At 41.1% G+C, this 25,718-nt stretch overlaps 1 protein-coding gene across 1 annotated transcript in view; it reads left to right on the plus strand.

The window, feature by feature from the left end:
* The window catches only part of arrdc1b (arrestin domain containing 1b), a 40,928-nt gene that overhangs the window by 732 nt on the left and 14,478 nt on the right, over nt 1–25,718 (plus strand). Inside the window, exon 2 of the mRNA XM_069705670.1 lies at nt 19,983–20,093. Within this exon, the coding sequence (XP_069561771.1) occupies nt 19,983–20,093 (111 nt within the window). The remainder of the gene's footprint in view (nt 1–19,982; nt 20,094–25,718) is intronic.

Raw genomic sequence — 25,718 nt, forward strand, 5'->3', positions numbered from 1 at the left:
CCTTGTTGTAAGGGTTAATAATGGGGGAAAGTAGTTTAGCAAGGTGGAGGGCAGCCATTGGAGTTGCCATGGAAGTACACAAAGAATCCATTGTGTGTAAGTGATCCTCGTGGGGATTCTTCTGTGATAATAAAGGGCTCCTATCATCTTTAACTGAAGCACTTTTTCAATGGGAGTCTGGCGTGGTGGCATGTTAATTGACAGTAAATAAAAGGGCATCTGTAAGGTGCAGTATCACCAAAGAGAGGCAAAAGGCAGTGACAGATTCACACAGTGCAGCCGTTTTATACAGGATCTATAGTGAACAACTTTCCACTTCAGTGGTTTGTAAACAAGTGAAACATTTAGGAAAAAAAAACAAGACAATGTTATATATACAAAACAAATAAATGGCTTTCTTTACTGATTAAAATTACAAATGTTTTTGTTTTGTTCCTAATTTAATCTTTTTCAGAGATAGTTTTGGCCAAAATGAGATTTCTGTGAAGTTATGTGGCCGCATATTCACCAGCCTTTCTGACATGGTGAGATTAATTTGCCGTAATACACAGGCTGACCTGAAGCAGATGGTACAACAGCAGAGGTCAGAGCTCCTGCTAAGCTCTGTTCCACTATGAAGAGTCTCTGCAGCGGCTCGTCTGTACCTGACATAATATCAGGTTATTCCCAACTCGAACCCTGCTTCAGTGGCTGCCGTGGCAAACGCGGGTCGTCCTTGGAGCTTACAGTCAGTAGGAGAGCTTCTCTCTGAGGCAAGTGAACAGCTCAATAAAAGCACTTGATGCAGGGAAGAGCCTGCAGAGAGGTTCTCATGTCGTTGGCTGCAGGCTGCGGCTCCACGGCAACACGTATCTGCTGTTTTCACTTGTCCGTCCATGAAGTTTCACTTCTCTGTAATCTAAAATCCGACTTCACGCCTGCAGCAAAATGAGAGACCGCAGCGTGCTTTCAGTTCTCTGCGCTCCGATTAACCACCCAGTCACTAAAAACGCTGACACTGATTTAATCACTTTATGAAACAAAGTGGCTTTGAAGAGCTGTACTAGAGATAGTCAAAACAACATTAAAAAAAAAAGCTACAAAACAAAGCACAGTTTAAGTGAAATTAAAGGATTAACTTAAATTAACGGTGCTGCTGTCTTTGGATACGATGCCTTTAACCCCGTAACGTGCAGAGCAGGAGACTTTTGCAGTGAATATGAGCATAACGTTTTTAGGATTTAATATATTGGTGGACCGATACGCTGCTTTGAAAGTAAAGATAAACCGTTTACACTGCTGTGAGTTTTGTTTTTTTAAATAATGCAATGACGGAAAAAAATTGTTTTGAGTATATTCATATATACTCTAAATTGCATCTGCTGACCTTTCTTAATTTTCAATACAAGTAGCAGTCTGTTAAATTGTACTCAGAGAACCTGCTGGCTGGACAGTGAGTTCCAAAGAATAAACATATTCTGGACTCTGTTCATTTCTGTTTCCTCAGTCAACAAAACAACATTCATTTTGTTCACCTTCTGCCATGATCAATGTGTATTTACAGTCACAGAACTCTCTCAGGTATTCTTCTGTTTGTTCAAACTGAAGCTTTCTTGTAGAAATGGCTTTTAACTTGTTACTTGTGCCCATTTAAGTCACTTGGTTTCAGTCCCCCGCTGACATCTGAGCCAAAGTACTCCAGCTCAGGAGACTTGGGCTCCATCCTGGGCTTTCAGCTTGTCTGTTAATGTACGATAAATGCCGAGGCTGCATTATGTGCCTGGTGACGTCAGCCTTCTCAACATCGGCTGCTGCTGATTCCATCGATTAGACGGCTTGAGTCATGCTGAAGCTGGGAAATGTGTGTCGGTCTGTTTTGTTAGAGCTGTTTTTGTGTCTTGAGAAGAGAATACATAGAAGTTGTTACTGTGAATCTGGAAATGCTTAGTCTGGACAGTCAGAGAGTTTTCCTCAGAGAGTTTTCCTCAGAGTTTTCCTCATTTAATCAATTTTCTCTTTATTTGATTTGAGGATGTTTGATTAAATCAGATGATGAGTCACGTAGACAATCATCTGACCACTTGCACATACTGTACATGGAATTGCAGTAACGATGCAGATTAAGAGCGGATGTGCTCCTAGGGCCCTTTTTTTTTTTTTTTTTTTGGACAATTTTTCCAAAATAAATAACGCATATGGTTGCATGCAAACAGCCACAAAACTTTTTAATTACAGAGTTTTGTCCTCATTGTTTAATTAAGCAAGACTTTGCCTCTATTTCATCTGAATTATTGTAGTGTTTTAATTAGTTGATGAACAGAAAGTTAGTAATCTGCAACAATCCTTCGGGGTCAGTCAGCTGGGCCTTTTCAGTTCAGTTCAGTGTTCATGACAGCTGCTGTTTTCTAACAGAAATTTGCAAAACACCCATTAATATGAAGTTATTTTTGTTTCTTTTCAATGGGAGCGGAAGAGTCAGTTTTGGGAGCAAATTTGTCAAGCTGCAATTAAAAATCAAGTCTGCAAATACAAACGTATGAGCCTGGATAAAAATGATCTGGATTGCACAATTTGTTTTGCAATTTTTGGCAGTTTTGTTGGTTTCAGTCACAGACTGCAGATTTTTGCTTATGAAACCAGCCTATTTATTATATCACGGAAAGTTTTGATTGTCAATCAGACCTCTTTGTTTGGGAGTCAAATACTATTGGTTGAAAGTTGAATTGCATTTAATGGGCGGGACTTACACTGATGGATGAGACAAGACCTTCTATAGTGTGTTTGATTGTTTCACAGCATGACCACACACACACACACACACACACACACACACACACACACACACACACACACACACACACACACACACACACACACACACACACACACACACACACACACACACACACACACACACTCCCTCTGTAAACACTCATCAGGAGATGACTGTGTGTTTAGCTACATGGAGGTCAGTTGACACTATAATTCTCTTTCTATTGAAATGCTTTTAATGGTTTTATAGCACAGTTTTCAATATAATGTCAACTGACCTCCACGTAGCTCAACACACATTCCTCTCGTTAGGTTTTTGCTGCATTCTGTTCTCATTCACAGTGAGTCAAACACTGACGTTTTAGATGCAGAGCGCGCCCCTCGACGTCTCATAGAGACGCACACGGTGTCGCGTTCAGGTACCAAATACGACTTGGTCGTGGTTAGAAAAAGATGGTTTGGGTTAAATGTGACAGGGTCACCGTTGGGTCGGGGTTAGGCACAAAAAATGACTTGGTTAGTGTTAAGAAAAGATCATGGTTTGGTGTACTTGAAAGCAATCCACCTTGACTTTTGCTTTCTCATGGACTCGAACATCGCCCTCCTGGGTCCAAGTCCTTGGTTTGTTCTATCCAACCATCCCAAACCAACTCCCTCCTCGGACTTCACCCCTTGGTACTTTGTCACGTATTCTTTCAACCCACCATCTCATGGTGTGAAACACATAAGGTACCTTGTGCGTATCTCTCTGATGCCAACAGCTGTGGAAAAACTGTAGTATTTGATACATAGGAATTGCCCTCGCATGGGCAGTGAGAGAATCAAATCAAAAAATAGAAAGTCTTGCCTCATCCATCAGTATACTTCACGCCCAATATTTCCAAGCAATAGTTTTTGATTGGCAACCAAAGAGGTCTGACTTGCAAGCAAAACTTTTTTGTGACACAATAAAGAGGCTGGTTTTATAAGCAGAAGTCTGTGACAGACCTGCTAACAAAACTGTCTTTCATTAAAAAGAGACAAAAATAACTTGATGATGATTACAGGCAGAATCCATCCTCAGATATTTTGCAGCACGGTTTGATGGTCAGCACGGAGTTTTCTGCATGACATTAGAGTGAACTATGACGTTTAGTTCCATGTGTTTTGGCTGATAAGCTACAAATGCTTTCTATTACATAAATTGTGGCACCAACTGATCTGTATGAATCCCTGTTTAGTCTTTTATTTATATTGCAGTGTTAGTCTGGCGTGTTCAGTTACCCAGTAATAAGATATGAAATAAAAAGAGATGGGTATTAATAAACAAAGACGGGCTTTTCTAATGTGCTGAATATTGCAGAGGCCAAATTCTCCACCTTACTCTATTATTAATGATGGAGACCATTAGACAGCAGTTCTATTGATTAGCTTTCTCTCAAACAGTCGTTGCAGCAGAACCATGAATGTGTGAATGAAAGTACAGAATGAGTCACTAATACACTATTTACACAAAATATTGAACACGCACTAGAAAAGCAGTTGAACTCTGTACCTGCATCCACACCAGTGCTGCTTATATTGAATAATTGTGCTGCACAAGGATATGAATATCTAATGCAATGTGACAGTGATGATGCAGGAAGTACCAAGTGAGTTGTCTTGCCACTAGCAATAAAAGCTACCAAACACAAAATCTAAATACATTGAATGTCTATTGCAGAATACATTTTGTATTTCATTAAAATAAGAAGAATGATGAAGTGCCATTAAACTAGCCCGATGTGGCGCAGAGGAGCAATTACTTTTTGCCATTGGAGAGAAAACAGTTGGTCCATATTGCTTAAAAGGGCAAAAGACTCCCAACTACCGGGTTGCTCAACTTTCCAAGGCTGCTGTTCAGGCCGTTGCTGTTGGACCGGATTGACCCGGGCTTCTGCTGAGGCATAACAGAAAAAAAGGAAGTACAGTCTGTAGTTTGAAGTCGAGTCCTTTCCCCACGTTAACGATGTTAATATCAGCCCAGTTTTAGGAAATGAAACATAAAATATGATGCTTTCCGGCACATATATGCTTTTATTATTAACCTAAATGTAACAAGCTTCATGACTCCGACACTGAACATGAAAACAATCAACTTCAGTTTCTTCTCTTCTTACTTACAAACCCTTTGAACAAGTATTTTCCTCTGCTTTTTCTTTTTGCCGGTGTCTCCACTCTCAGTGAGAACTGGCTACATTATTCTTGCTGATGGTTTCTGCTGCTCTGCATCATCTGGGGGTAACGCCATGTTGTCTTTTATTAGGGGAGAACGTTGGACCTCTTGTTTGACAGCAGCTAATGTCTTCAATGAAAATGCAGCAGACTTGCTGTCATTTAGAAATGAGATGACATAAAGGTATGACTTGCAGTTTGAATACGGTTAATCATGCAGCCCTACGAACAGGATTTTCTGTGGTAAATTCTGGGCATTGAGCAGTGATGAGTTGTAGATCTGAAGTGGTGGGCAGAGTCTGCCTGTCTCTTCCGTTCAGCCTCCTCTTCTGTCTCAATCACTTCACCCGCTCTTAGCAGCATAAAGTCACCTGATACAGGAGATGCTGCTGCATTGACCGAGTGCCTCGGCTCATGTGGATATTTAATCTCACGTGAGACGTACCTCTGTATTGACAGTTTGCTTCAGGCTGCAACACAAAACAAGTTTTGTAACCGTGTGCCAGTGACAGGCAGGAAGGTTCTGCAGCAGCAGTGGCAAAACAGGACATTTTGTCACATCACATAATACAAGTCTTTTTTATCCTTTGAGACATGTGACTGTGTATCCTGTTAGACTCCTAGTAAGTGTAAATGAGACGTGGAAGTTTTGTGCCATCTCAGGTGACAGTGTTGAAGCTTGCAACAGAGAAGGAACACAAACATTCACTGTAACCCAACCATCATCTGTGGTAATTCAAACCACTGGCTTTATGTAAACAAGACTAGACTTCCCTTGAGGCCCACATGATGCACACACACACACACACACACACACACACACACACACACACACACACACACACACACACACACACACACACACACACACACACACACACACACACACACACACACACACACACACACACACACACACACACACACACACACACAGACACGCTCACTCTCACGCGCACAAGTTTTTCTCTTGTATGCAAGACCTGTGTTTTATTGATCACATTTTGAGGATCACTTATTTTTTAATTTTTTTTATGACCTCTGGTGCTTTTATGCAAAGCCAGCAAAATGACTGAACTATCCAGTTACTTCTTGTTTTGCATCTAAATGCCATAGATGAATAATTGTGGGTTTTCTTCCATGGCCGTGGGTTTTACAGGCATGCCAGCTCTATCCTGGACGAGTCCTCACTTGTCCAGAAGGCAGAAATCAGTTCAGCAAAGAAATTATGGAGAAGAACTTCTGATACGATGAGGGATGCGGTGTGGAATCAGTATTGAGGCTTGGTTGCTGTGAAAGCTGTTTGCTGAACAAGTGATGCAGGGAGCATTGATCAAGAAAAACAACATTTTTCTTCAGTAATGTTGAAGTCGGTGGGATCAGTCATCAGGCAAAAATGTCCATGCTGTGGACAGAAGCAGTGGGTCTGATGAGATTTACTTAGAACTCAGTCAAAACCTTGTAAATGGCTGGGTCGTGTATGAAACGGCTTTTAATTTGAAACGAGTGCTTTTAATTTGAGACAAACACAGGAAGTTCTGACGTTTAACCGACCGATAAATCACTCAGCCGGTGACAGACGTTCGTGGCTGCAGGCTTGGCCCGGCTGTTGTGGTCCAGCCAGGGATCGTTATTTTAGCTACACTGTATTTTATTAGAATTACGTAAAGTTACATTATCTTATACTGTATGTCGTCCACCCACCAGCCCAGGAACTAGTCTAAACAACAGCAAAAGAAAACAACGCAATGTTATTGGTCAAGCCCCAAACATGCTGGAACCTGTGCGTTCCCAAAAAGCTGGTAATGAAATGCCACGCCCTCCGATGCCTGGTAAATGCACCATTAAATGGAAGTCAGTCTCCATTAGTTAAATATGTCACTTCCTGTTGTTTTATTAGACCACAGGTTCCCCCTAGGTCGGTGCAGACGTTTAAGTGGTTTCTGTATGAATGTCTCGTCTGCCGTCTGGGTTAAAAGTTGCAGCCGCAACTGTTGCTACTCCTAATTCAATTACAAGTGCTACTACTACCGTTACTACTTAAACTGCTCCCACTACAACCACCACTGCTGCTACAGAGCAACTTGTACTACTTCTGCTGTACTTCTACTCCCGTAGTTGCTACCGGCTGTTGTTGCCATTACCACACACACACACACACACACACACACACACACACACACACACACACACACACACACACACACACACACACACACACAACACACAAGGAGATAGGCCGTTTGCTCTGTGCTTGACTGTGCTTAGCGGTGGAAGGGTTGTATGCCAGCTATACTTGCATGGTTTGCACCGCACCTTTCTCATAATTTATGTTTAGAAGGAGTTCCACACAGACGGCTGTAGTTGTCTTTGCATGTTTCCCCCATGTCCACACCGGGACATCTGATACCGGGATAGCTTTACCTGCCACCGGTAAAAACGGGAAATAAGGAAGAACCAAAGTCGCACGTACGAATCGATTTTGTTAATTATAACAATTATTCAAATATTCACAATTTGTGCCCCATCCCTAGTAACAATATGTTAAAGTGTTTTAAGCATTTATTTTGGGAATAAAACATAGAAGGTACATTCAAAACCAAACAGACAAATCATGCAGAGTTGTGACAGGCAGCTATGATTGTTCAGCATACTTTAGTCTGTTTTCTGATGAATTCTCAGTTGACTTTTTAAAAGTGTGTTTTTTGGGGTTTTGTTTATATTATTCCTGCGAGTCTGAAGGACTGAATGAACTTGAATTGGTTTGCAATCCCTTTGGCCTCGGTGTGTTTTGTCCTAAAATGAAGAACTTGACACATGATTACTCAGTGACTCAGGGTGACTCCCTTCAGCTTGGGCGGGTGGAATCGATCCACATGTACTTCATCAGTTCCTGTGCTGTGTCCATAGACGTGACGCTGTCTGCTGGAATCTTTACACCAGCTGCTCCTTCTCCCCTCAGACTTAGTCATGTCAATTATAACCAACCTTTTTACTTCCATAACCAGCACACTGTCTAACCCCACAGATGTTTTTGTAGGTCTGTCCTAAGAGGATTCGGTGTCATTCCCCCTGATAAGCGCAGACCCCCCCCCCCCCTTCTTCTCTCCAGAAAGCTGTTCCACTCCATGTGCTGTGAAATGAGGGGACGAACAATAGCAGTTTGCAGTTTGACAACAGAGTGTCACTGCTCTGTAGAAGTGGAACAAAATGTTGATTGGTGCCTGATAACATAGAAACTAAAGATAGAAAACCTGCCAGCTGGTAGATAAGAAGGAGGTTTATGGCTGTACTGGTATGTTCTTATCAGTGAAATGTTACGTGATGTGCTCATGGAGCTCGACGTGAATCATCACAGTCCAACAGACTGTAGACGGAGTGAACAACTTCTCTGGAACCGTTAGCCTCTTTCTTTCTCATAGTTTGGATTTACCAAAAACTGCTTTAAGCAGCTTCTTGTAGCGAACAAGCTCTAAGTTGCAATGGCAGACAGACGCCGTTGGAGACGAGTCAGAGAGCACAATGGAACGTTTAACAGCTGAAGAGACAGATATTTTGATGTCTCCGTGCAGGTGACGGCTGTATGTTCTCAAGCTGGTCGTCTATCGGCCCCATTTTCAGGAATGCGACGTATCAGGAGAGGCTTGAGGGACTCCCTTCAAATTTGGCACAAGCGTTTACTTTGGCCCAACGATGAACTGATTCAATGTTGGCGGTCAAAGGTCATTGTGACCTCACAAAACATATTTGTGGCCATAACTCAAAAATTCATACTCTGATGATGACAGCATTTCACACAAATGTCTACTGGGATGAAGCGATGATTTATGTTCAACAGGTCAAAAGGTCAACTCCACTGTGACATCGTAATGTTTTGCAAAAACACTTTTCTGTCCATTATTTAACAGTTTAATTTACATTTTGTAGCTTCTTTGCAACAGCATCCATGTTTGAAGCGTCGTCTACTGTCATGGCAACAATTTTGTCCTCTTGAAGGACCTGCTTTATTGGCCAAATTCCTTCATTGTCTTCACCACGTGCATCATATGTTATATGAGTCCAGACAAACATTAATGTAAGCTGCGACTCTATTTGGTGGAGAAATACAACTAGAAGTAATTCAAGTGTGATGTTTCGCTCGTTGTGGTTCATTCTCATCCAAGAGCTTTAATTTATTATTGAACAGCGTTAATCCCACTTTGATACATTTTCCTTTTTTGCTGTACAAAGTAAATTTAGTAAAACGCACTCTTAAAGACAGATGATTAAAAGGACATTAGGCCTCTAAAAAGTGACGTTTTTCTTTTTTTCTGTGTTTATATCATTGCAATTTGAATATATTTGTATTTTGGAGTGTTACTCTAATAAAACAAGCCATTAAATAGACATCACCGTATGCTCTGGCCACATGAGCGCTATTTCTTGCCACTCTATAGATCTAGAAACTTGAATACTTTATTTGACATTAACTGGAAGTTTTCATTGGCACCTCTTTTTTTATTGACAATGTTCAATTCAGGACATTTGATACTTAAACAAACATATACATTTTTTGCTTTCCTTCATTGCCGCTGCTTTGCTTTTTCTCAAATCCTGATTTCTGTCTCTAGACTGTTGATGTCATAATCACGCTGTGTTAAACAAGATATGGTTGGTTGTCATTTATAAAACTAAACTTATTGGCCTGTCAGGAGTGGGCAGGTGTGTGTGTGTGTGTGTGTGTGTGTGTGTGTGTGTGTGTGTGTGTGTGTGTGTGTGTGTGTGTGTGTGTGTGTGTGTGTGTGTGTGTGTGTGTGTGTGTGTGTGTGTGTGTGTGTGTGTGTGTGTGTGTGTGTGTGTGTGTGTGGCAGGCTGGAGGCTACAATGATTTAATTTGCATGTTTGCTTCTTTCTTGTCATTTTGGCCCAAGTGATATAACAGCATTTCAGGTCTCCTGTCCTGACACAGTTTCCTTGAAGCCCTCGTGAACTATCGTTGTTGAACCTGCTTCACCTACAGAGGAAAGGTCACTCATGACAGATGAGAAACTTTTGGAATGTGTAGAACAAACTTTATGAACTCGGCTCCATGTCAACCTTCTCCACAACAACATCAGTGGTTTGGGAGCTGCTGCTTCAAAAGGTCATTAATAACCCAAGATCTTTGGGATGGGACCGATGAGTTAGATATCAATGCTTATGAATCGTCTCTGTTGCAGCTGTAACACAACAACAACAACAACAAAAAGCCAACTATAGCAGCTCAAACACATCTACAGGTGTGAGCTGTGGCATCGCTGTGGCCATTTCATTCAAAGGGAGGGAGCAGAGGTCTGAAGGTCCGCCGTGGGCGTCAGCTGATACTGCATGACTAATCACACAATCAGAGACAATGTTCTTAGTTTGGCGCAGAGGAAATACTTATCTTTCTGCAAGTATGTACCCGTATTTAAAACACACTGCCGGTCAGTTTTAATAATACATTTGTCCGCAGCACTGATTCATATGAAACCACGTTTTAACACTTTCAGATCAAATATATATTGGATGGAGGGAGATTTGCTGACTCTAATAAAACTTGATGAATGAATGATGGAGAATATACCGCAGTCATTTTATTTATTCATGCTGTTTATATTCCACTAGTTTTGCTTGAATGGTTTTTTTTTTACCTCAAAATGTTGGTTTTGATTGGTTTTAAGAATGCAAATGAATGCAAGACGAGCTGCTTTGTATTTGACACCATGAAGCAAATGAGATCAGGTCATGCGAGGACATTGCTGATTGCCATAAGGGAGCAGCTAATGCTTCAATGTAGGTCTGTGCCGACACAGATAGCATCTGAAGCTGGCAGAGGAACACTGTTTGCACAATTTTGTTCTTGAGGAAGCTGCATACTGTAAAACCGTCAAGACAGTGAAATGAAGTAAATACCCGCAGAACGATCTGATGAATTTCCATTTTTAGCAACAATCACATTCGGATAATCTGTCTGCCAAACACGTGGATATCCTAAATGTTTTTGTTGCTCTGAATGTCGGAGTACGGAGCCACTGCTGGTCTCCTCAGGTTGTGATGACTCTTTGGATTTGAGCCTAATGCAGTGAAATATGAAAATGTCATGGCATGATGGGTAACGTGGGGAGTGTGCAGAGTACAGATCACATGTCATCTGGTTTCATGATGTAACTTCTGTGGGGATAAGCCTCTTACACATGCATGCCAAACATATTCAGGGATTGATGTGCACCGCATGCAGACGCAACCAAACTCAAACACATCCAAACCCAAACATCATAAACTGATCAGTAGTATTAAAGCGTGCAAAGCTTGTCAGAGACTGGGGGGGGGGGGGGGGCGTTAGAGCTACTGGATGCTACGCGATGATTACTCTTTGAGCAGGATGCTAAATTACAGCAAAGTGATTTGTAGTCATGAGAACAAATTTGACAAAATACCTTTTGACTTGTGTGCGAAGTGGTAAAAAAAACAAAAAAAACAGCCTTATACTAACGCTGAAAAAGAAACAACAAATGGTTGTGTTGGTAAGGTCTTATTAAATCTCACAATAACAGGATCAAATAGCTGCGCAATAACTCTACCCCTTTTAACACTGATGCAGCTCACAATGTAATTTCTGTCTGTTACTGGTCTAACAGAGAGGCTCTGTTCTTCTGCGGGGGATTCCCTTACAGTCAGGAGTACAGATCACAAGATCAGGTGACCGTGTTTGACATCTCTCACCGAGAGGCATTAGAGAGGAGGCGAGGGGAGATGTCGGAAAAGTGAGAGCAGCTAATTGTTCACGGCGCTTAAAGATTTAATGAAGGCAAGTGTGGTGTCAGATTACCGGGCTGTCCTGCGGTACGAGGCTGTGACCTCTGGGGTTTGTTCAAGGAACCACAAATATTCTCAACAAAAGGTTTTTGGAAATATTCAGGTCAGTCAGAGCATTTTGTTCTCATGCCTTTTATAGCTATTACAAGAAAATATCTCAAATCTCAAAATGCAGAAAACATCCTCAGTTGAGATCAGACCTCGGTGGTAAAATGAGTCTTGTATCTACACAACACAACTAATTTGTATTTTTTTTCTCTATTCTGTGTCGTTCTGTATGATAAAAACTTTCCGTCAATTGAAGGAATGTAACATTTCTACAGAAGCATTATTCATGGTGCGTTCCTGACCAACTGGGATGTCAGAAAGTTCCAACCTCTGGGGGCGGGGTTTGCACCCGCATCGAATGGAAATGAAGTTTGATGTCACTTGTCATGGCAGCATTTGTGGTGAATGGAGAAAACATATTTGCTCAGAAAATAAAGTGAACTAACCAAACTTGGTGGTCTACCTGGTTTACTAGCTGTGTTAACTGTTTAAAAACATCAGAATATGTAGAGATGTAGTTTGGAACCAGTATTGAAAGCCTGAGCTCCATTTCAACAAGGAAGTGGAACGAAGCCAAATGAACCCAGTTGCCAGCTGCCTGAAGAGACAATTAAAACAGTCCAGTCGTATCACACAGACACAGAGTTTCCATACCTCATTATGCTGGAATGTTTAAATGACTTTCAGTGAGCTTTTTAGTGCATGTGAGGAATGTCGATGAAGTCAAGTTGCTCAAACAGCCTTTTCTAATGTCATTCACACCCCTGACCCACTTCAAGATGAAACCCTCGTCTGTGAAGACACGGCTCGTCCCGGCTCGGTTTTGTCCGAGAGGCTGCGTGTTTCCTCGGGCCGCTTTGTTCTTGTAAAGTCCAGCTTTAAACCAACTCACTGAGGCTCCTCTGTGCTTCAGACCGTCAGCTGAAACTGGACTCTGTAATCAGTGTAAACAAGGAACTGCGGTTATCAGTCCGACTTCCCTGCTTGTTTCTCGACACACAGACTACTTTTTTCCCACGCACTGACGCAATCCACAGCAAGCTCTCTCACTTTATGGTTTCAACCCACAGCCTGGAAACGTCCAACATTTGTTTCTGAAGTCATTTTTCTCACTCTGTTTTGTGTATGTAAACACAGTTTTCTGTAAATGTCAACCATGAAATCGTGTTACTTGTTTGGAAAACATGCCGAGCAAACAACAGAACTGCATAACTGGTGCATCGTTTCTGAGGGAAGTACGCTGTGAAGAGTAACATTCTGGAACAAGAAGAGTTTCAAAAAGAAAAGTTTGAGAAACATCCATAATCAGAAGAGTTTGAGGAAAACAACAACATCATCAACAAAATGAAGTCAGTAGCTACGCTGAAAATGCTCATTTCTGATTGGCTCATAGATGTCTGTTCGGATTGTATAATACAACATATGAAAAGCGTATTGAGAAATTCTAAGTGCACACGCGTAATGGTGAAAAAGATTATCACAAGTGTTAAGTAATAAATGCAAAGGAAAACATGAACGTAACCTTTATTTTATGAGTGAACACATTTAGTTTCAAGAGCTGGAGACCCAGATACAACAAATCTTCCACCTCCGGTAGGCCTCTCGATTGGCTCTCTGTTTCCTCTGCAGGTTAAAACCTGCCCTGAGCTCAGGCTTCCAGGCTGTTTCTGCCTAATGCATCATGCACAATAGCATAAAACAGATAATAATCTGTGCTCACCTTCTGAAATTCATCCATTTACCCACCAGTACCACACCCTGCCACCCACATTCTCCACGACCCACCCGCACCCTGTTCCCACCTACATCAGATAACACTAATACACTAACACAAAGCAGTCATGTTTTAGAGCCAGAAACACTATCGATTACAGCTTTCCTGGAACTGTCTGCCTACACTGTGTTAATTGTGCTATCTAATGAGTAGTAGCACCGAGGTCGTCTCCCCGTACAGACACTCATTGAACCGTGGAGAAGGAGCTGGACACACTCCAGCGTTTGGCACCAAATCCAGGCAGCTGCTGAGTCACAGCATGTTCTGCTGCTGGCTTCCTTCTAACTACTGCTTGTCAGTTTCCCTCAGGCTTCAGGCTGTGGTTTTACTGTCTGTAGAACTGGGCCCTGGTGGCGCTTCCTGTACCGGCAGTTCACAGGTGGTTGGCAGCTTTACTAAACTAAACAAAAATTTGAGCTGAGTTTGCAGCGCAGGATTTCATGCTTTGAAGTAAGACTATGACCGAAGTTCACAGCTTATAGAAAAACCACTAGTTTTTTTTGTTTTTTTCCTGTTACGAAATCAAGACAGACAAATGGCAGCCGTGTGGCAGCGAGTGCTCAGTTCATTCAATCACCTGTGGAATCACCTGCTTGGACCGAGGCCTGATTCAAGTAAATGCCCCTTGAGCTTTTCCAGAACGCAGCGACTGCAGTGACGTTTATATGTCGGCTGTGTGCGGCTATAAAGCTGCATTGCTGCGATAATAATCAGAATGTTCCACTGTAATGCTGCGAGACCTGATTAAGGAAATGCATGAAAGGTAAAGTGCCCGTAGGTTTAGGCACCAAAATGTAGTGGTTAGATGTAAAAGATGATCCTGGTCTGTAACATCATGGATGTTGCGTGAGTTCTATATGTTAAATTATGTATTTAAGAAATCCACATTGACTTATGCTTTCTCAAAAACCAGAAGTACGGGTGAGAGTCCTGTCTTCTTTTCATTCAACCACCCTGATCCTCTCCCTACTCAGACTTTATCACTCTTTGTACTTGGTCACGACCTCCTTCTCTGACTCTGGTCATACATTCTAGGCAAGGCAGAACGTCACATTGACACAGCGCCCTCTGGTCGACGGACAGGTCTGTTACACCCCGTGGGGTGATAACCAGGCTGGCTATTGTCAAGTGATGACTCATTTCTATCTGTAACATCAGCATTTTTCGCTTCTGCTTAAAAACATAACAAGCATGGTGGAGGGTGGAGCTCGCGTGTTGTAAAAGTCTGATGACAGCTTAATTTAGAAAAAAATTCGATAGGAATCAAACATCCTGTTTTTCTAGAATGGCATCTAGACGAGAAGAACGACAGTGGAGCTGAACAAAGTGGACGGGACTTTAATGATTTGGCCGTTATCTACACAAACTCTCTATCTCTGTCTGGAGTCTTATCACTCATCTACGATTGAAACGCACTCACTTGATACTTTTAATGATATCTCTATAATAGCCGAGGGAAGTGGCTTACTTTACTCCGTCCAGGGCACGTTTAGCCTTTACAATTTACAATCCATCCCTGAATACCTGGGTTATTTTTGAACATAATTTTGAACACTTTCAAAAAACAATACAAGCATTATTTGTTCTTTTGGAAGCAATGGAAGAAATGTTTAGAAAATTAAATCATGTTTTAGTTTTTTCTTTTCAACTTCAGGAATACAATAAGCAGTGGTGTTTCTATTTTCAATTAGATTTTGATTTGAATAATACAAAAATTAAAAAAAATTAAAAACTTTTTTAAGCCTATGTAATTGGTAAAGTTTATTATCTGATGATGGCCAAGCTTAAGTTTGGCGTTTTTGCATCACTGTTTGGGTTTGCACTGGTCTGAAGAATGTATACTGATATGTCTCGGGAACAAAAATACATTTTTAAATGGTACTTTTTTATATCACCATTTATATGACTACCACAAAAATATAATAATGATGATATATAATATAATATAACGTCCATATCCACCATCTGGCGAGACTGAAAGATAAAAGCCCCGCTGGCCTTGGAGTTTAGCAGGGGACCTTTTGTGAATGTCAATTTACATATAAAGTAGGACTGTTAAATGGTTCTGACTTTAAGAAGAACAAAACGAAAAAAAAAAAATGCATAACCTGTCGCAAAGGTTTATTGCATGGCTGAGGTGAAAAAGTTATCCAATTGCCTATTAGAAAATGCAATAAAGGCTATTAGAGACGGACTTTTCCAGAGTAAGTATTTGCATATTGGCTTCTTTTTCAGCTGCATCTGGTGTAGAAACACAAGACATGTGGAGACACCGTTCTGCAACAAGCCCAACAATGTGGAATAACTAGAACAGGATGTCAACCTCATGATAAATGTCACAAAATGCCACATTTTTCTCTGTTGACATTCACTCGCATAAGACCAGCCAATACAACTAGACCTGCACAGACATCCATCACTATGCGAGTAATTGTCACTAAAGTCTCCTTTTGAATTAAGAACCCTGTAAGCTTATACTCGAACCTGGCAAAAGTGTCGCTTTTGGACTTGGTCTTTTTAGACTTGTGGTTTGGAGCACGGTGACACATCCTTATGTCTGGGTGACACATCCTTATGTCTGGATGTGCGTCTAATTAAACGTATCGTCACTACTCCTGGTCCACCTGGCTCCATGTGTCTGTGGAGAGGTCTGCCCATGATTCAACAGCAGACAGCAGCCAAAGCAGCTCCTCTCTTGTGACACAACTATTCTGCTGCTCTGCTGCTGCTGCTGCTGCTGCTGCTGCAGCAGCCGCTCTTCTTGCTGCCGCTGCTGCTGCTGCTGCAGCAGAGGGTGATATTAACAGATTACCCTGACACTGACCTTTCACGGGCTGAGCTTTTCGCTTTTCCACAACAGACAGCTGAAAACAATATCTTGTTGCAGTAATGCCTCTCTCGTCTATCATATCTGTGTGCTTTCCAGTTCTACTGTTTCTGCTGTGAAGTGTGAGGACTGCGGAGAGCTCTCACACTGTGTGATTGTGTTTTATAGAGGTATTATTCTTTTCCACGGATGAGGCAGATGGCTGCAGGAGCAGATTGCAGAGTTTAATTAATGGGGAAATAAATGGACGTTAGTCTGCATGGCTGAAGTGCACCGCCTTCTTTTGTGAGCTGCAGATTATTTTTTGTTGTTGTTTTTACCAGCAGCGAAAGTCCATCCTCTTTTATCCAAAAGTGTGCCAGCAGCCCTGCCGGTGTGGAGAGCTCTGCCATCTGCCACACTGAGAGTGAGAGAATGTGTTTGTGTGTCGGCTGTGATGCCAGCAGAGTGATAGTTTTTAGATCAGTCTGTGCTTATGTTTTTTTCGTGGACGTGTTTCAATTCCTTCTTCGTGGTGACCAAATCACTTCTGTAGCGTAGTGAGTTGAAAACTGTCATGCAGCATGTGTTAGGGCTGGATATCGTTCTCAATTTGCAATACTTGTACCGCCTCGAGTTTGATACCAGTTCATGAACTATAATTTTTTCTATACTAATTATATGTTTGTAAAACATTTCAAGAAAGGAAAATTCTATATAGAAATAGATTTACAAAATAAGAAATAGTTTTCATGCATTTTATAAAGGGGAGAGTGTAATGGATGTTATTTTCTGATTTTTCTGAATTTACAGATGTCCCGTAAACATCTCACGTGCCACAAGCAGATGCTGGCTACCCCGCTGCATATGGACAAGTCTAAAATTACTGTAGCACACACAACTCAGAAAAATGTGTTAGAAAAATGTCAAATAAGGCGTTCTAACGTACGATTTACTTATCTAAGTTGGAGCGAAGTGATTTTATCGACGTGGGTGGGCCTCCAGAGTGGAGGCTATGTATGGTAAATGCTGTGGCTCACTGATGCTGACAGGATTTACGCCTCTGTAAACATAGCAAAAGTAATGGTCAGTTAATATAGCAGCAAAAGAAACACGTTAATATTTAAGACTATAAGTAACATATTTTTAGTCATATTTAGCCATTACTCAAAACCATAACTCAGGAACAGAAGAGGAGACTGTGACCGTATTTTACCTTTGTTTAGGTACTAAATTGGTGACACTAACCTTGAGTGTCCACCTTGAAAGTGTTGATTGTATCTTCAGTGCTGTTGGGTTGAAGATGTTTGTGAAGTATCCAGGTTTAAGAATTTGTAGCTTCTTTCAGCAACAGTTCTGCTGTCATGGCTACAATTTTGTTTTCTATCAGAATCAGCTTTATTAGCCAAATTCCTTCAAAGTCTCCCCAACATATGACTCTGGACAGACATGGTTGTCAACGACAACTGGTTAGCAGCATCTTAGAAAATTCAGTTTGGATTCGAAAATACAGTTTGTCAGTTCAGCAGAAAATTACACCCCAAAAGTGTAGCTCACGATGTAAAATTGAATGTATTGAATTGGATAGAAGATTTATCCAAATCAAAGATTATCAAAGACAAAAACATGCTTTGTCTTGTTAAGCTTGTATAATTTTACATTTGAATTGTTTTAAATCAGTTGTGTCAATGTCATTTTTCATACTGTTGGGATAATGTTGCTCTTGGATTTGTGACTGATGCATTTGGAAAGTTTAGCTTTTTTTAATGAGAAGTTTTAAAAAGTAAACTTTGAGTTTGAAGGAGACAGAAAGACGGGTGTCACCGTGAGACTGGTAGCAAAACATGAACAACAATATGAGCTCAATCTGTCTGTCTGTGTGCTTAACAACAGATAACACTGAGCCTGCGCCATTGTTCAGTTAAATCCTCCAGATTCTGTCACAGTTTAAGTGTTTGTGTGTCTATGTGCGTGTGTGCGCGTGCGTGTGTGCTTGTTTGTTTTGTCTACTATCAGAGGGTTTTCATTTCCTCACAGACAGATGATGGAGAGACAAGAGGGGCAGAGGGAAGAGGAGTGACACTGGCTGTGTTCACGCTGCAGATCTGCAGAGCTGTTTCTGATGCTCACTGGGAAATTTGTTGTCACGGTTGGTGGACTGCTGACGTTACTCACAGCATCAGTGTGAACTTTTGAAGACTTCTGTGTTGGTTTGATCTTCTTGCTGTTTGATTTGAGTGCGATGACATCATTTCCTGTGGCTGCAGGTGCACAGCAGAACATTAAATTCACCTTCTTGTGTTTGCCTCCTTCACTGGATTCAGGTTCAGCTGAAAAAGACAGAAAGAAGGTGCTTTTTACACAGATGCATTCATGCGTATATGCTGTGACATCTTGATATGACCTCAGCTTTATCTAATCTGTTGCGTCATCAGGAGCACCATCCAGTGTCCATGCTTTTATTTGAGGTAACCTCTTCAGTTCAACAAACAACTCCCTGAGAAGGCTACTTCCATCAGTTACCACCATTCAGCCTTTTCTGACAGATTATTTATCACTGCAGCAGAATGCACATAAACAACAGCAGAGGCCCATAATGATGTGGTGGGGCGTCCCTCTGTGTGACTCATTCTAATGCTAATCAGTCTATATTGTGCTGCCAGCCTGTTTTTCATGCCGTGGTGCCCTGACTGGACTGACTGCAATTAGACAACAGGCCTTATTTATTTTTACAAACAAAATGAAATGTTTTGTGAATGTTTTTTTTATTTTAATATTATTTTTTTATTGTTGCCTGCTTAGGCATGCTTAAAGGTTATACAATACGTTCACCATGTCACCACAGGAAACGTTACTTGTAAATCTGATAACAGCAGTCTGTCAGTAGACTCACACTTTACATACCAAGTTTCCAAAAGGTTTTCACATAAAACATTCTACTTCTGATTCAGCTTCTTTTCTGATTCGTATTTGAGTGACAGATTTGTAAAGCTTTGAATTTAGCAGCCACTAAGCTGCTAGGAATCCCGTTAACAAGTATAAAATGTATCTACAGAGACAGGCTGATTAATGAGGGAAATAACATGTTGTTGGTGGGGTTGTGGGGGAGGGTGGGCACAGGCACCCCCTTGCCTCTTCATTTAAACTGTTGCCATCTGGGCGGTGGTATTGTCCTGTTTTATGAAGCTTAAGCCATATCTGTTGCAAGGTACTCATGTATGTCCACTACAGACCTGACTACAGGTTTGTGTCGGAGTATGATGTTCCAATGATGTCGCAATTTCCCCTCACAGACAAATAAAGAAATCAGAAAATTCACCTTAGCAGAGATGTGCTCAATGCTGCATCATGAAACAAAACAAAAATCTGATTTTCATTTTGGACTGTAGGTTGGATCATGAGTAGACATACAGTCTCTGGGAGAGCACGTCATAGACTAAATGAGAAATTGATTAAGTATTTAAAAATGTAACTTATCTTTAATGGCTCCGTTGGAAATGTCTTCGCAGCCAGTGTAAACACCAGTAAACATGTAGGGCCACTTGTTTTCAGACAGCAGACTGACCCTTACTTTCTCTGTTCCTCTTTCAACAGCCATCAAGGTGAACTGTCAGGGATCATGTGGAATCTCCAACAAAATGAACGACACCTCGTGGACTCTGGAAGAGCAGTATTTCAACAGCACGCTGTCTGTTGCTGACAAAGGTGATGACAAGAAAAATCTACAAGCTGCTGCACAAAATATTTTCATCAGGGGTGTAATGGTCCACAACATGGTTCGGTTTGTAACTCGGTTTTGGAGTCATATTTCAGTACGTTTTCTGTAGAGCAGAGAAAACAAAAGAAATGCATAAACTAGCATATTTCATTTATTTTGGAAAAAAGAAAACAATCCAAAATGTCTAATAGGTCATATTAGTGTAACAGTTAAAGCTCTCCAGTTCTGTGTACTAAGAAAATATAAGAATCTGACCTGTTTTACTTGAAGGTCTCATATTTTACAGTTTTCCAGTGTTATATTTGCCCTCTTTTCTGATTGGCTGGCTCTTGTCTGAGTGATGCACGGCAAGGCTGACCACAGGCTGTCTTTGGTCTTGAAGTTCACGGCTCCGTGATTGAATGGCTGCTTTTGGTTTTCCTCCACATAAATGGTTGGAGAGTGGGCCATGCTAAGGGTGGACATATGACCTGAGCATTAGTTCGTGACACCACAAAGGTGGACCAAAGGGCAGTTTCTAAATAAGGGCAGTGTGCCTTTGAGTCTTTTGCCACTTTTGCAGTATTTATAGCACTTAGACCTGCTCTATAATCAACCATTATAATAATTAACCATCAGAGCAATTTTTGTTTTAGAAGTGTACAAAGTAAATTGTTCTCTTTTTGTCAGCACTGAGGACAGCTACATTGTTTGCAAAAACTTTATTTAATTGTCAGTGGACAAGTCGAGTATGGTGAATCGTCAGTTGGCGGCAGGATACTCGATTAAAACGTGTAGTGCAAGGTAACAAATCGTACATTTTAAATCAAATTTGCTCAGTGTTTGCACCTTCATTTGCATGTGATTATGCTGATTTGCTGCCAACATCCTATGTATGAAACGGATTTATTCCCCTCCTCTACGACCACTTAAATATCAGAACCTCCACATCCCTGCTATAACAACGCTCCATGACGTGACCGATGGCTGCCTTCCTTTCACCTCTTTGGGTTGATGGGAAATCTGCTGGAACAGGCTTAATCTCACAAAGGCAGCAGCAGGTTTTTGCAGCTCTGCAGTGAAGAGTTAAAACCTCAATCAGCCAGAGTAACAGTCTCCTGAAGGGATGTTCCAGTCTGCCTCTCTGCATGCTGCCTGTCCAAGATGAGACATCAGAGTCAGGCAGTGTCGGGTGAGAAGGTTGGACATGCTCTACAGAGGACGGGTTAACTTTTAGCCCGGTGCCCTGCTGCACTGAGGTCCCGCTCGGCTGCGGAAACGAGAGCTTACCGGACCTTTTGTGGTGACTGTGATCCTTCCAACTTTTGTATGCGTCTCTGATACCGCCCATAGCCAGAAGGTGAAATGTGCCATGCATGCATGAAATCTGTTGTAAATGCAAATCACACAGTGGAAGTTAATGGCGGTCATTAGAGCGTGTAACCCACACTGGTTAAAACATCACAAAGCAGTTCAACGTTTAACACTCAGAACTGCATTCTTCAACATGTGGTAAAAAACGTCAGTAAACATACTGCTGGAAAGTAAACGTACTGCTGGAAAGTAAACGTACTGCTGGAAAGTAAACGTACTGCTGGAAAGTAAACGTACTGCTGGAAAGTAAACGTACTGCCGGAAAGTAAACGTACTGCTGGAAAGTAAACATACTGCTGGAAAGTAAACCTCCTCAAGTAATGTCGAGGTGCTTGTATTTGTTTCCATTATACTATACTTTACACTTCCACGACAATTTACATGGAAATATTACAATTTTTAATTTGTATTTTGTATTTATGACAGTTATACTATGTAGTTAACTGGGCTGACCATTCAAATACCTTTTCAACATTCATATTCTTAATGTTAATGCATCAAAATTCAGTAACATATGAGATACTGTTTGCTGCTCGTACAGATCCGTAGTGAATAAATGGGCTGAAAGCAACTTTATCATTGGGACTTTCTCCGCAGATATTTCTACTAACAAAAAAGTGCCATCAAAATAAGTTGAAAGATTCTTTAATCAAATGAAAAGTTTGATCAGTTTAGAGACCAAAAATGACCTAATTTAAATCTGGCCACTATTCCCTTCAAAGTAGTGCAGCGATCCAGAGCTCCCTGGAGTCCTGCTTCACTTAAAACGCTGCCAGGAAGTCAAGTTGTGTGAGCTCATGAAGGACCATCTGAGATTCATGCTGGTGTCAAAACGCTGACCTTCAGCTTGAACTTCACTTTAAGGAGCTGAAAAGAAGTTGCAGGAAGCCAAATCTCTGATGGGACCGATGATGGTGTTGTTGTTGGCGAGTGTTTTTACAACGTGCTGTCAAGGTCACAGTAGAACTCAGTGTTGACAGTCTGACTCTGGAGGATGAACTCACGGTGCACAATGCACACATGAATGTCAAAGAAAACCCAGCTGGTTGTGCTCCTGACCTGATGCGCCTTCTACAGCCTCGGGCAGTGATGTTCTGCTCAGAACAACATGCCCGGCTCAAAATCTGATGTCTGCTCTCTGCTCATGTTTCCAGTCTATGTTGAATCTATTTGATTACCATCAAATATACAAAAACAATTTCCCTTTACAACAAGCACTGTCTAAACATACAGATGGTTTTGTTTCTCTGTACTGAGGTTTTGAGATATAAATCATCTGTCTCCCCCTCAATAGAACTGATACAATTTAGTTTGTGATACTCCAATATTGAAATAGCAAAATACAACATTTTGTCGGTTAATCCTCTGTAAGAAGGTTTCATAAATACCTTTTCTTTAGTATTCAAAAAAATGAAATAATGCAGCATTAACAAGAATTAAAATAATTTTCTTCAGTAAAAGTAACAACAAAACAAAATAATAAATACTCCAATTCAAGTAAATGTTTTTTTTTTTAAATAAATTAACTCTTTAATCTCAGATTTGGCATTTGAATAAAAGAAAAGGTATTGGTTAATTCTACAGACAGTATATCCAGAATAACTATGCTTTGCGCAACGCAAATTCATCATGCCTTTCTGTTTTAGCCTATGTTCTTATTATGAACTTAAAACAGTTTGATTTATCGTAAAGTAATATAGTATTGACGTGAATTCAAACAGGGAGTTTCAGGGAGGTGAAAATGAAGCCATAAAGCAGACACAGATTGCTCGGAATGAACCAACAGGCACAAACATGAACACGCCGGCTTCACACAGGAACATACAGACCGGTTCTGCTTAATGAGCTTCTGCATGGATGGTGCATGAATTCAGATCTCTTGGAACCATTAGAAAATATTTGAAAAGATTACACAGTATAATCTGCCGGTGTGCCAACTTGTCACTATAAGTATAGTAATTTACAGCCAGGTCAAAGTAAAAAAGTATTCATAGGACACTTTTCTTGAAATACTTCGGCTGAGTACCAAACTTCAACATTTCCTGAATTAGATCTTAATTAGATTTCTGTGAATAAAGTATTGAAAACAGTTTTGTTTGGTTACTGTCACCGAAACTCAGGTGTTGCTGAAAGCTGTGAATAATCCCCAAAAAAATCATGCACACATTTGCTCACTTTTCATCGATAGGGTAATTTCGGTAGAAAATATTCTCATTTTTTACAAAATCTGGAAGACGAAGATGTTTGAAGCAGTAATAAACATTATTCTCCACGCCACTGCCCACACAGTGTAGTGTAGATCGCCCGGCGCTCTCCAAACGGAGGAGGACATAAATAATTCATGACACGCCTTCTCTGTGCGTCCCTTTATCGCTGCCATTTTTCCGTTTCCCATTCTCTTCCGAAAATGGGCTGCTTTGCCCTGCAGGGCCGAGCACCACTGGGAGAGCGAGACAGGCAGGGTGACTGAAGATCACCACTTCCTCACACACGCTCACACAAAGAAAGCGAGGCTCGCTGTGGCTGACCGATAATGTGGCATGCCACAGACGCGTGAAGGTTAGAGGAGTGAAGACCAGTGATGTCAGCGTCCGCTCTTCATCCTGTCACTGTTCGCAGTTAATGAGCTTCAGGAAATAAGGATCTGCCTCCCACTGCTGCCATGTGACTGGTTCCACTGGAGACCGCCTTTACAAACAGCTTCATATTTAGACCATACGTATGTGGGATTTACCGTGTTTACATGCTCTGACATTATCCATTAATAATACTCGCATCTCTGGATCGACTGTCACTGTGTGTAACAACGAGTTTAGAAACCAAAAAGGCAATTTTGAAATAAAACCATTGCAATATTGTTGTCTTTCAGTCAACTAGATGAGCACAGACTTTAAAAAGTCACTGCGACTTTCCCATTAATATACAACGCCTGTATGCACTGTTAAACATTTAAATAAACACAAAAGTAGAAAAAAGTGTTAATAGGGCTAAAAAGCCAATGAAATAATTCAATTCAATTCAATTTTATTTAATTTATATAGCGCCAAATCACAACACAGGTTATTTCATGGCACTTAACACATTAAAGTCCTTGCAGCAAGACTTTCCAATATTATAGAGAAACCCAACAATTCAACAATTCCCACATAAGCTAGGAGAGAAAAAACTCCTCTTTAAGGGAGAAAAACCTCCAAGAGAGGGAAGGAAAAACTCCCTCTTAACAGGAAGAAACCTCCGACAGAACCAGGCTCAGAGGTGGGCGGCCATCTGCCTGGTTGGGGTGAGAGGAGAGCAGAGAGAGAAAAGGACAGCATAGAGATACAAGAGAAGAACTGTTGGTGGAGACGACAAGCGCAGGGCAGAGACATGCAGCTCCATGACGAGACATCTGCAAAAGAAAGAACAGAAACTACGTGAGCGAGGGAACTGAATGGAGACAACAGACAATAAGAAGAAACTATGGGAGAGAAAAAGATGGTGAGGTATGAGTCAGTTAAAGAGTAGGAGGAAAGAAAAGAAGCTCGGCATGTAACGAGGTCCCCCAGCAGCATTGGCCTATAACAGCATGACAGATCTACCTGAGCCAGCCCTAACTATAAGCTTTATCAAAAAGGAACATTTTGAGTCTAATCTTAAAGCTAGAGAGGGTTTCTGCCCCTCCAACACAAACTGGGAGCTGGTTCCACAGGAGAGGAGCCTGAAAACTGAAGGCTCTGCCTCCCATTCTACTTCTGTAAACTCTAGGAACCACAAGTAGATCAGCATACTGAGAGAAGTGCTCTGCTGGGATTATATGGTTCTATAAGATCTCCAAGATATGATGGAGCCTGGTCATGTAGAGATTTGTAAGTCATCAAGAGAATTTTAAATTCTATTCTTGATTTCACAGGAAGCCAATGAAGAGAAGCTAAAACTGGAGAAATATGATCTCTCTTGCTAAATCCTGTCAGTACTCTTGCTGCAGCATTTTGAATCAGCTGCAGGGTTTTCAATGAGCAATTTGGACATCCTAACAGCAAGGAATTACAATAATCTAGCCTAGAAGTAACAAACGCATGAATGAGTTTTTCTGCGTCACGCTGAGGAAGGATTTTCCTGATTTTATTAATATTACGTAGATGAAAGAAGGCAGTTCTGGAGATTTGCTTTATATGGTGGCTAAAGGACAAATCCTCATCAAAGATGACTCCAAGGTTCCTCACAGTTTTGCTGGAGGCCAAGACAACGTCATCTAGAGTAACTAAGTGATTACAGAAAGA

The sequence above is a fragment of the Brachyistius frenatus genome, unplaced genomic scaffold (assembly GCF_029030835.1).
Source record: "Brachyistius frenatus isolate BFR_SWC_R1_liver_20210118 unplaced genomic scaffold, ASM2903083v1 Contig_3, whole genome shotgun sequence".
Classification (NCBI taxonomy): domain Eukaryota; kingdom Metazoa; phylum Chordata; class Actinopteri; family Embiotocidae; genus Brachyistius; species Brachyistius frenatus.